The 12258-nt window shown below is 59.7% G+C and overlaps 1 protein-coding gene across 1 annotated transcript in view; it reads right to left on the minus strand.

Moving 5' to 3' along the window:
- DICER1 (dicer 1, ribonuclease III) overlaps positions 1-11469 on the minus strand; it is a 60853-nt gene extending 49384 nt beyond the window's left edge. Inside the window, 15 exon segments of the mRNA XM_075330639.1 lie at positions 910-1085; positions 1163-1268; positions 1835-2017; positions 2535-2688; positions 6020-6128; positions 6130-6234; positions 6403-6582; positions 6714-6853; positions 7274-7358; positions 7495-7627; positions 8809-8951; positions 9025-9268; positions 9998-10130; positions 10695-11173; positions 11380-11469. Coding sequence (XP_075186754.1) covers positions 910-1085; positions 1163-1268; positions 1835-2017; positions 2535-2688; positions 6020-6128; positions 6130-6234; positions 6403-6582; positions 6714-6853; positions 7274-7358; positions 7495-7627; positions 8809-8951; positions 9025-9093 — 1583 coding nt within the window. The 5' untranslated portion in view covers positions 9094-9268; positions 9998-10130; positions 10695-11173; positions 11380-11469.
- Positions 11470-12258: the final 789 nt, after the last annotated feature.

Consider the following 12258-nt stretch of genomic DNA (forward strand, 5'->3'; position numbering starts at 1 on the left):
CTGCCTGCGGCGAAGGGGGGGGGGGGGCGTGCAGGCTGCGGTGGGGGGACGCGTGTGCAGGCTGCGCGGCGTGCAGGCTGCGGGGGGGGGGGGGGGGGGAGGGAGCCGTGCAGGCTGTGGGGGGGGGAGGGCCGTGCAGGCTGCGGGGGGGGAGGGCCGTGCAGGCTGCGGGGGGAGCTGTGTGGAGCAGGAAGGTGCGGAGGGTGTCCCAGATGCACTGTCGATGGTGCAGGCTTCAAATAATGGCACCCGGAGTCGGTGCGTGTGCAGATGGAGCTCTCAGCTAAAGATCTCATCTACACATGCGCCGTCTCCAGCCCACTGGTTTACCAGCAGCAGAGTTAAGGAAATGGCACCTGAAGGTGGCACATGCGCAGATGAGATCTCTGCTTGTCATTGAGCCAAAAGCTTAATCTGCACATGCGCCGACTCCAGGCGCCATTTCTTTGAAGCCTGCACCACCGACAGTGCATCTGGGACACCCGCTGCACCACCCTGCTCCACACAGCCATCATGGTGCCCGCAGCCAGCACAGTTCCCACCGCAGCGCCTGCAGCATTGCCCTACTCCAACACTGCCTGTTTTATAATTTGGTGCATCTTAATTTATTGTCTTTATGATATAATATTTGACACAATCTGTAAATGAAAATCTTATGGTTAAAAAAATAAATAAATAAAAACGAAAAATCTGGTCTATCCCCAGGTAGAGCTGCAGAACTCCCTGGATGGGAGGTGTTGTGCGAGGCACGGCTGTCTGGGTAGAAGGTGGCCATGACACTCACCCAGCCATGACCGGCGGTGGCCCCGTGCAGTGAGACCTCGCACCCCGATGTGCTACAGTTGCTGGAAGTCTTATCCCAGAGCATTAGGTGGTATACAGCACTGTGTGAAGATGAACGGATCTTACCGGAAGTCCTCGGGAAGGGCCTGGACCCCGACGCCCGCATCGATGGCAGTCTGGGCCCTCAGCTCCTCGGCGGTCAGCAGACAGTGCATGCGGTACAGGATGCTGGGCAGGCACACCGCCTTCCTCCACAGCGACGCCGGGATGGGATGAATCGCACAAAGCTCTGGAACCAGGATCTGCCAAACACAAGAGTGGAGAGGCGTTCACAGGAGGCGATGGTCTGCAGCTCTCCGGGAACCGCGCGGACACCTACCTGCTTGTTCTGTAAACTTTCCCACTTGGCTTTCCGTTTTTCTGCGCTGCTTAATGGAAGCGCCTTCCCCTTCTGGTTCAGGTGCCGCGGGGTCAGCAGGTTCAGTCTAAGGGGGAGGAATCCGGTTATTCTGCACAGCGTAGTGAAGATTGGCCCCACTTTCACTAACCTCATTGCTGCCATTGAATGGAAACATCCTCCGTCATAGACAACTACAGCTTTTACAATTCTTCCTTGCGCTCCTCTTATCACAGGCAATGGGTTCAGTGTTTAACCCCTTAACGACCGGGGGCAGTAATATTACGTCCTAGCGGTCATAGTGTTACTGCCCGCGGTCTGCTGCCGGCAGCTTGCCGCGATCGGCGCACATCTCGGTTGATTTATACAGCTGAGATGCGTGCCTGCCAGGCACGAGCAGAATCGTTATCTGCTTGTGCAGTTTAACCCCTTAAATGGCGCTGTCAATATGCGACAGCGCCATTTATAACGGCATCGGTGGTAAACATTTACTCACCGGCCGATACCGGAAGTCACGTGACGTGAAATAGATGTAGGGTCTGAACGTCAACAGGAATGGTGACAGCAATAATAACAAATATCCTAAGCGGATGGAGGATGAGGCCCATCAGCCACAGAGCGCTCCGCGTTACGAGCCACGTGCCTTTTACCTACCGGGACGAGGTGTGGTCGACGTCCAGGAGCGGCTGGTTGAGGTTCGTCAGATCGAGGTTGTACTTCGTCTTGTAATATTCGGCGAACGTTTCGTATTCGGGGGATGGGAATTTACTGAGCGGAGTCAGGTCAGTGTATACGTCAGCCACGTAGAACCGATGAGGCTGGTCGAAGTTGCGATATCTGCCAAGTGGAGGGAGGAAACAAAAAGAAAAAGTGAGATTAGGGTTCACGTTATGGGGGGGGGGGGTCACAAAGCGCAGGGACGTGGTGACGGCAGCAGATCATCAGCTACAGCAGAGACCCCACAACACAACCGCTCCCCGTCCCATTAAATCAGGGCCTCGATGCACACCCACCGATCAGACGTGATCAGGTCCAGCATCGCGTAGTGGCCGTCCTATGTACTGCAACTCCATTCATTTCAATAGGAGCTGAGCTGCAGTACCAAGAATGGCCACTACAGAGAATGGCGCTGTGGTGTTCCGTGGGACCTGGTGACAGCTGATTAAAGGGAGTGTCGGGAGTCAGCGCCCCCATGATCCGATAGCCATGATCTCTCCTAAGGGAGGCCATCAGTATCACGGTCCAGGCAACCTTTGTGATCTCGCAGCAGCTGTAGATTTTCCCATACCATGTCCCCTGTGCCCCGGTCGTTGACCTCAGTGATGTGCGGGGCCCTGGCCACTGTAGGACCCACCTTGGAATGATCACGGCGTCCTGGTAATCCTCTAGTCTGAAGATGAAAGGATTCTCGGCCGAATACTGAGAGCTGGGAATGCCGGTACGAGCCTCCGACTTCTCGATATCTTCCACAAACTTAAAATCTATATCCAAAGTGCCGCAGTCATTAACTACAGGGGAGAAGATGAAGCAGAGTCGCATTATGTGGGGTCACACAGGTACGGGGGGCAGCCTGCAGAGTCACGCAGGGACCCAAAGATTCCCAAATATCCTTGATCAGATTACAGGATGAGTACAGGTGATATATTGCAGATACATATTTAGGTGGACATAAAATACTGTCAATCTGTACAAATCAGTTATAAGCCCCGCCCCTGAGGAGCCAACACTATACACCTTGTGGAATAATGACCCTAATGCAAGGAAGAGACAACCTAAATATGCATTTAAGCGGTGGGGGGTAACGAGAGGAGGGGGAGGGGACGAGAGGAGGGGGAGAGGGGACGAGAGGAGGGGGGACGAGGGGAGGGGGGGACGAGGGGACGAGAGGAGGGGGGACGAGGGGACGAGAGGAGGGGGGACGAGGCGACGAGAGGAGGGGGGGGGACGAGGGGACGAGAGGAGGGGGACGAGAGGAGGGGGGACGAGGGGACGAGAGGAGGGGGGACAAGAGGAGGGGGGACGGGGGGACGAGGGGACGAGAGGAGGGGGGGACGAGGGGACGAGAGGAGGGGGGGACGAGGGGACGAGAGGAGGGGGGGACGAGGGGACGAGAGGAGGGGGGGACGAGGGGACGAGAGGAGGGGGGACGAGGGGACGAGAGGAGGGGGGACGAGGGGACGAGAGGAGGGGGGACGAGAGGAGGGGGACGAGGGGAGGGGGGACGAGGGGAGGGGGGACGAGGGGACGAGAGGAGGGGGGACGAGGGGACGAGAGGAGGGGGGGACGAGAGGGACGAGAGGAGGGGGGGGACGAGGGGACGAGAGGAGGGGGGACGAGGGGGACGAGAGGAGGGGGGACGAGGGGACGAGAGGAGGGGGGACGAGGGGACGAGAGGAGGGGGGACGAGAGGAGGGGGACGAGGGGGACGAGAGGAGGGGGGACGAGGGGACGAGAGGAGGGGGGACGAGGGGACGAGAGGAGGGGGGGGGACGAGGGGGGGACGAGAGGAGGGGGGACGAGAGGAGGGGGGACGAGAGGAGGGGGGACGAGAGGAGGGGGGACGAGAGGAGGGGGGACGAGAGGAGGGGGGACGAGAGGAGGGGGGACGAGAGGAGGGGGGACGAGAGGAGGGGGGACGAGAGGAGGGGGGACGAGGGGACGAGAGGAGGGGGGACGAGAGGAGGGGGGACGAGGGGACGAGAGGAGGGGGGACGAGGGGAGGGGGGACGAGGGGACGAGAGGAGGGGGGACGAGGGGAGGGGGGACGAGAGGAGGGGGGACGAGAGGAGGGGGGACGAGGGGACGAGAGGAGGGGGGACGAGAGGAGGGGGGACGAGGGGACGAGAGGAGGGGGGACGAGAGGAGGGGGGACGAGGGGACGAGAGGAGGGGGGACGAGGGGAGGGGGGACAAGGGGACGAGAGGAGGGGGGACGAGGGGAGGGGGGACGAGAGGAGGGGGGACGAGAGGAGGGGGGACGAGGGACGAGAGGAGGGGGGACGAGGGGAGGGGGGACGAGGGGAGGGGGAGGGAGAGGGGGGGGACGAGAGGAGGGGGGGGAGAGGGGGGGACGAGGGGGGGGCGGGGGGGGACGAGAGGAGGGGGGACGAGAGGAGGGGGGACGAGGGACGAGGGGCGGACGAGGGGGGGGACGAGAGACGAGGGGGGGGGGACGAGAGGACGAGAGGGGGGACGAGAGGGGGGACGAGAGGACGAGACGAGAGGACGAGAGGGGGGGGACGAGAGGACGAGAGGGGGGGACGAGAGGACGAGAGGGGGGGACGAGAGGACGAGAGGGGGGACGAGAGGACGAGAGGGGGGGGGACGAGAGGACGAGAGGGGGGGGGACGAGAGGACGAGAGGGGGGGGACGAGAGGACGAGAGGGGGGGACGAGAGGACGAGAGGGGGGGACGAGAGGACGAGAGGGGGGGACGAGAGGACGAGAGGGGGGGACGAGAGGGGGGGACGAGAGGACGAGGGGGGGGGACGAGAGGACGAGGGGGGGGGACGAGAGGACGAGGGGGGGGGGACGAGGGGGGGGGACAAGAGGGGGGGGGACGAGAGGAGGGGGGCGACGAGGGGGCGAGAGGATGGGGGGGGGGCGAGAGGACGAGAGGAGAGGACGAGAGGGGGGGGACGAGAGGACGGGACGAGAGGACGGGACGAGAGGGGGGAGGGGACGAGAGGAGGGGGGACGAGGGGACGAGAGGAGGGGGACGAGGGGACGAGAGGGGAGGACGAGAGGACGAGAGGGGGGACGAGAGGACAAGAGGGGGGGACGAGAGGGGGGGACGAGAGGACGAGACGAGAGGACGAGAGGACGGGACGAGAGGACGAGAGGGGGGGACGAAGAGGACGAGAGGGGGGGACGAGAGGACGAGAGGGGGGGGACGAGAGGACGAGAGGGGGGGACGAGAGGACGAGAGGGGGGGGACGAGAGGACGAGAGGGGGGGACGAGAGGAGAGGGGGGGACGAGAGGAGAGGGGGAGGACGAGAGGAGAGGGGGGACGAGAGGGGAGGGGGCTTGTACCTGCCATAGATTATGGTGACCTGCCCGCTGTGCAGAGCTGAATCACCAGCTTCATGCACTGAGTAGTGGCAGTTTTTATCCGCTCACCTCCCACTGAAGTGAACGTTATCTGAGCTGCAGTACTAAGAATGGGCACTATGCGTTGTACAGATCAGCGCTGATTCAGCAGAGTACAGGATTGATGGGGGCGCCAGGGGGACCAATATTACCGCAGTATCCTAGACAGCCCATCGATAAAGTCCTTGAGAGTTTGGGAAAATAGTCAAGTTCTAAACTCAAAAAAGGAGTTATACAACGCATTTCACTGCCGATGCGGTGCTGATGATGTTTCAACCCCACAGCCCTGCTGCGCTGATCATCGGGTATCACGAACATGTCCCAGCGGGATCGTATTGTCACAGTACCGCTTCAGAGGTGAAAGGCGCCGGGTCACCCATTTATCTTACACTCCAAGCCCAAAGCCGCAGGCTGCATCACCAGGAGGTCCTAATGACCGGTTACACAGATATAGATGAGGCTAATGATATGGCTGGTGATCCACCAGTAGGGTCAGCATTAAATCCCAGTAGGGTCAGCATTAAGTCCCAGTAGGGTCAGCATTAAGTCCCAGTAGGGTCAGCATTAAGTCCCAGTAGGGTCAGCATTAAGTCCCAGCAGTGCAGCCTCATGCTATGAGCCATTAGACTTCGTCAGCGGATACTAAAAGCTGTAAATTGTACAGAAAGCCGCCACCAATGCAATATTTGGGAGCTGAAATCTAACAAGTACAACATGCAATAACCGCCTGCAGGGCTGGCCGGCCGCTCACCGACATTGAGAGGTAGAACGCAGTAGGCAGAGTCAGCGGCCGGGGGCTTGAACTCTAGTGCAGGTTTCTCCAGACGTAGGATGTGTGAGAAGATGTACTGGTGCAGCCGGGGTGATCAGCTCCAGCTGCTGCAGCGTCAGTGTAAACCCCGACTTCTTCAGCTCGATCGATATGGTCACTTCTCCAGATCGGGTGTAGACGGGGAAGTGTGGGATCTGCAAGAGACGGAGAACAACACTCGTCTATCCAGTTACACAGCAGCGATCAGAGTTGGCTTCCAGTCGCTGTTGTTACGGGCAGATGCTGGGTGTGTAACACAGCCGACTTCTGCTCCACCCTGTACAGTTATGTCCATATGCCACCAAGGTGATAACCCCGGGTACCTGAGGTATGGGTTTGGCAGTCAGGATGCCGAAGCATCTAGTTGAGTCTTCGGGAGGGTAGAGCTTCCTCCTCCGGAAGTTCAGTTCGTCCGGCAGGGGGGTTGTCAGTACCATCCCGATCACGTAGAGGTAACATGGCTGGCCCGGCTTCGGGTAACTGTTCCGCAGACACTCGGGGATCTGAAAGGAGATTGTAAGGAGTCAGTAAATCATTCTGCGTCAGTCCGAGCACACTCAGGACCCCAAATAACTGCCCCCCCCCCAGCAGCGATCACACATACCCCCCAATACCCAGTCTGAGGGGGACGTACCGCCTTGGTGTAGCACTGCCGCCTCTTGGTGGAGCCGGGGCGCCCTGGGACGTTGGTTTCTTCCTCGTCGTGTAGATCGAGCTCCTCCTCGTATTTAACAGTTTCCTTCCCGACTGGCATTAAATGGTCGTCCAGTTCACCTACGTGGATATATAGATGAAGTATTGTAAAACGCATGTGACAGCCGCAGCCTGCAGATCCTGTGCCCCGGACGTATCCTCAGGACGCCCCTATGGCTGCCATCGGCGATCAACCACAGCGCGATCGGTTCCCTAACGGCCGCAAATCTGGGTCTGCGCCACCCAACACCTCCCGGTCAGATTAATCCTGTATTTTAGTGGAGCGTGCATGTGCCGGCTGTATACGACACCTCCGGAGTGCGGTCCATAGACGAGGGCCCAACAAGTGTGGACATCAGATGTCAGGAAAGGGTTAATGTGTGTGGTGATTTGATCCAAGTGATTTCACTATAACACTGAATTTCCCAGAACAGCGTTCAGGAAGTGTTGTCATAGGGACAATAGTATCTGCAGGTATCAGGTCACACAATATCGGCCGGCCGACGTACCGATCTGGGTGCAGCATCTCGCAGCATATGAGGGCCACCGCCCGTTCAGCGAGCCGGACGCCGGTCATGGAGGGGCCCTGCACAAGAGCATAAAAACAAACTGTAAAGGATGACGAGGGGTAAATCAGAGGCAAAACGTCCCCCAGAAAATCAGCGCTAAAAGGGTCAGACCGCTAGTCCCGGAGACAGACAAAATTCTTACCAAGTACTTACAACAATGGGGGCTCTGAGCGGGGAGTTGATCGGCAGGTAAAGGGTGGACTGGTAAAGGGCGCCGGGCACCTCCCGGGTCTTACACTTTGGTGCGAGATGAGTGAACGGATCACTTGGCAGCCGGGCACAATACCTGCGGGCGGAGAGGAGACAGCGTGACGGGGGACAGCAGCAAAAGACGAGACACAGCCGATGTATTGTACATTCAATGTGTGAACTGCGCCAGGACACGTGAGCCCTCACAGGCCCCAGCACCAGGACACGTGAGCCGCCACCGACCCCAGCTCCTGCGCCAGGACACGTGAGCCCTCACCGGCCCCCAGCACCAGGACCAGGACACGTGAGCCCCCACCGGCCCCAGCACCTGCACCAGGACACGTGAGCCCTCACAGGCCCCCAGCACCAGGACACGTGAGCCCCCACCGGCCCCAGCACCTGCGCCAGGACACGTGAGCCCTCACCGGCCCCAGCACCTGCACTAGGACACGTGAGCCCTCACCGGCCCCAGCACCTGCACTAGGACACGTGAGCCCTCACCGGCCCCAGCACCAGGACACGTGAGCCCCCACTGGCCCCAGCACCTGCACTAGGACACGTGAGCCCTCACCGGCCCCAGCACCAGGACACGTGAGCCCTCACCGGCCCCAGGACCAGGACACGTGAGCCCTCACCGGCCCCAGCACCTGCACTAGGACAAGTGAGCCCTCACCGGCCCCAGCACCAGAACACGTGAGCCCTCACCGGCTCCAGCACCAGGACACGCGAGCCCCCACCGGCCCCAGCACCTGGACACGTGAGCCCCCACTGGCCCCAGCACCTGCACCAGGACACGTGAGCCCCCACCGACCCCAGCACCTGCACCAGGACACGTGAGCCCTCACCGGCCCCAGCACCAGGACACATGAGTCCTCACCGGCCCCCAGCACCTGTTCCAGGACACACACGCCCCCACGAGCCCTCACCGTCCCCAGCACCCACGAGCCCTCTCAGTGCACTCACCGGCCCCAGCACCAGGACACATGAGCCCCCACCGGCCCCAGCACCCACATGCCCTCACCGGCCCCAGCACCTGTGCCAGGACACGTGAGCCCCCCGGTGCCAGGATACCACGCCCTCACCAGCCCCGGCGCCAGGACACGTGAGCCCTCCCAGTGCCCTCACCGGCCCCGGCGCCAGGACACGTGAGCCCTCCCCAGTGCCCTCACTGGCCAAAGCACCTGCGCCAGGTGTGGGCATCCGGAGCACTACAGGTTAAGGCTCTTCGCCCTTTCGCTATAATGTGGGCAGCCCCCGCACAGCGCTGATGGCACCTACCGGTTAATGTGGCCAATGGCGTCGTTCAGCGTTGCCCTCGGGCCCTCATCACTTTGCCGAATCGCGTTGCCATCGTCGTCCACAATGGCGTCAGACGTGGTGTCCCCACAATCCACGGACTTGGAGCATTTATTCCGCAGGATCTGTAACGGAAGTGACGGTGAAGCCCCCGAGCCGCTGTGCCACACTGCCAGGCGCGATATGGCGATACCGTACCTTCTCGATGGCTTTGTAAGTCTTCAGATCCTCTTCGAATCCTTTTATTCGGTCGGTGTCCGCCAACATGATGTAGTTAGAGATGGGGGCCCCGGGCGCGACCCTTGGACTGAACGTAGGACCTGTACTCCGTCGGCAGGTCGAAGCGGACCACCAGGTTGCATTTTGGGATGTCCACGCCTTCCTCCACGATGCTGGTAGCGATCAGCAAGTTGGTTTCATGAGCTCGAAACTTTCGCAAAACCTAAAAAGGGGACAACAAAATCGGCAGGAAAACAACATTAGAATATGGAAAGGATGAAAAGTAACGCGATTTACTAATGCCTACACTTTAAAGATGTCCGCTTGCTGTCAGTGAATGGAAACCGTCTAATTTATATTAGAAAGATGGAAAACTGAATTTAGCCAGCAATAAGTTTCCACGAAATAAACAGACGCAGAATGATGCATTATTGATCTGGGGGTCCCGCGGCTGCCAACGTAACATCTGCAAGAGCTCTGCTTGCAGTTATTGAATAGAAACCTTTTTATTTCTGGCAGGAGTATTACCACATCGCGCTTTAGGGCCACTACGTGGAAACTATTGCCGTGTAACAAGCCATGTGCGCAGCTGGAAGGAAAGTATCTCCAATTATTGCCCCGTCAGATGACATTAGGGTCTCTGAGACCCACCCCGGACACCCTGCCATGGCAGCTTAGCATTCAGGAAGACCGTTCCAGTCCTAGGCTGGTCCTATCTATTCACTTACAGGCAGTTAATGGCGCGATTTAGCTGTCAGGGTCAATAATCTGCAGGAAAAAGCAGAGCCGACCTATAAGGGCCGACCACGTGACGGCTCGGGGTCTATAATGGCACGTAATTACAGTTGGGGCTGGAGGGAGTCCAGGCCGCGGAGGGGGGAGCAGACACAAAGCAGACCGCGGGCGGGAGGCTGCGCGGGGGGGGGGAGGCCGCCACTGCCAGGACCATTACCTCCTCCTGCTTTCTGAACTCCACTTCCATCTGCTTGTTTCGGGGCTGGTTCTTTCCGATGCCGTGGCCAGTTATGAAGTTGCTGCTAATGTAAGCCAGCTCCGGGTCCTGCTTCCCGGCCTCCTTAATCAACCTGCAAGACGAGGTCGGAGAGATTCGGTTATACGGCGGCCGTGACGCGGTATTAGAGCGCCCCCTCCGGACGGTGAGAGTTCATACACGGACGCCATCAAATATCCACTATATATATATATATATATATATATATATATATATATATATATATTATATATATATATATATATATAAAAATAGAGCGAGCGCCCGACGGGTCATCAATGCCCCCCCTGCAGCGGAAACGTGGAGGGGTCCTCAATGTGACGACCGTCAATCAAGAGGACACGTCATCAATTAATATCGTTCATCGCCTTCATCCAAACCAGAGAATGAAGGGACTGGAGACGATTACTGGTACAGCCCCTTCAGTCTTTACCGGCACAGTGCAGCCCCCTGTAAGGTGCAGCCATCTTTACTCTCAGGATTGTGGTGGTCCCAGAGGTCAGACCCTATATAACCTACCAATATATCTTTTCAAGGTATAACCCTTTCTGCTCGGTGATATCTATTCTCATTTGTATTTCTAGGACAATCGCCTGCGACGCGGCGTTCCTTCCAGGTCAGAGAAGTAGAGCATTACCGGTTTAGGACGACGGCGGTGTATCTGCGCTCCACGAAGATGATCCCGCACAGGATGTTGGTGAACGGGGAGGGGAAGTTGGTCTCCGTCTTCTCTTTCTCCTCTATCTCCTCGTCCTCATCCTCGTCCTCATCCTCGGAGTCGCTCCACGACACGTAGTTGTCCTGGTTGCGGTTGTTGTACCACTCCACGCTCTCGAACTGCTGCCGCTCGTAGGGCTTGTACTTGCGCAGGATCTCCAGGAGCTTGATGACTTTGGGGGTGACGAACCTCAAGTCCAGCGAGGCGGGGGAGAAGTGCTCCTCGCACAGAGCGTGCACCTTCCGCAGGATGGTGTCGGTGAACAGCAGGAATTTCCGGTGCAGATCTTCCTGCTCGTGTTTTATGTACTTCTGCAGCTCTCGCACCATGGTCCCAGCAACTTTATCAGCGCACCACGGACCCAGCACGAGCAGGACGGCCCAGCAGTCCAAGAGGATCTAGGGCGGGAGGGGAGACAAGATTAGGCTGTGACCGGTGGTGAACGGCGCTGGTGGCTTTGCCTCTGCACGATACCAGAGTCCTGTAGAAGCAGCCACATCGCTATACAGCAGACTGCCTCTCCACACTGCACAGACTGAGCCTACAGCAAGTCTTACCCGCCGCCCCGGCCTGTGCTGCCTTATCCCGGACTCGCTCCTCGTACCTGTTTGGAGATGGATAGGGAATCTCGCTCTTTAGACACGATGGGAACGTTGCAGTCGTTCAGGAAGTGAAGTGCGTCTCCAGCTCGGATAACAGCCGCTCGTACAGCCCGCTTTTATCATGATAGTGGCCACAGTCCAGGACGATCTCACAAGGCTGCAAAGCATACCTTCAGCGAGCACCAAAAGATGGCGGCGGAGGGGGAGAAATAGAAAATGTATTAGTTGGTTTCATGGTTGCCTCATCTATTCCAAAGAAAACTGGTAAAAATGATCAATATCGACATCACTGCCAGGAGCAGCCGTATAAACCGCATTCATCAGAGAAACCGAAGCCCCACTGCGTCCTTACTGTGCTGATCGAGCCAGAAATGGACGGAATGTCCAAGTGGGGGGGATCGCCCCAATGTCAACAAGCGACGTCAGCGCCCACACCGACGGCCGCGGGTCAGCCCGACGTCAGCGCCACACCGACGGCCGCGGGTCCGCCCGACGTCAGCGCCCACACCGACGGCCGCGGGTCCGCCCGACGTCAGCGCCCACACCGACGGCCGCGGGTCCGCCCGACGTCAAGCGCCCCACACCGACGGCCGCGGGTCCGCCCGACGTCAGCGCCCACACCGACGGCCGCGGGTCCGCCCGACGTCAGCGCCCACACCGACGGCCGCGGGTCCGCCCGACGTCAGCGCCCACACCGACGGCCGCGGGTCCGCCCGACGTCAGCGCCCACACCGACGGCCGCGGGTCCGCCCGACGTCAGCGCCCACACCGACGGCCGCGGGTCCGCCCGACGTCAGCGCCCACACCGACGGCCGCGGGTCCCGCCCGACGTCAGCGCCCACACCGACGGCCGCGGGTGCCGCCCGACGTCAGCGCCCACA

This window comes from Anomaloglossus baeobatrachus, chromosome 12 (assembly GCF_048569485.1).
Source record: "Anomaloglossus baeobatrachus isolate aAnoBae1 chromosome 12, aAnoBae1.hap1, whole genome shotgun sequence".
NCBI lineage: Eukaryota > Metazoa > Chordata > Amphibia > Anura > Aromobatidae > Anomaloglossus > Anomaloglossus baeobatrachus.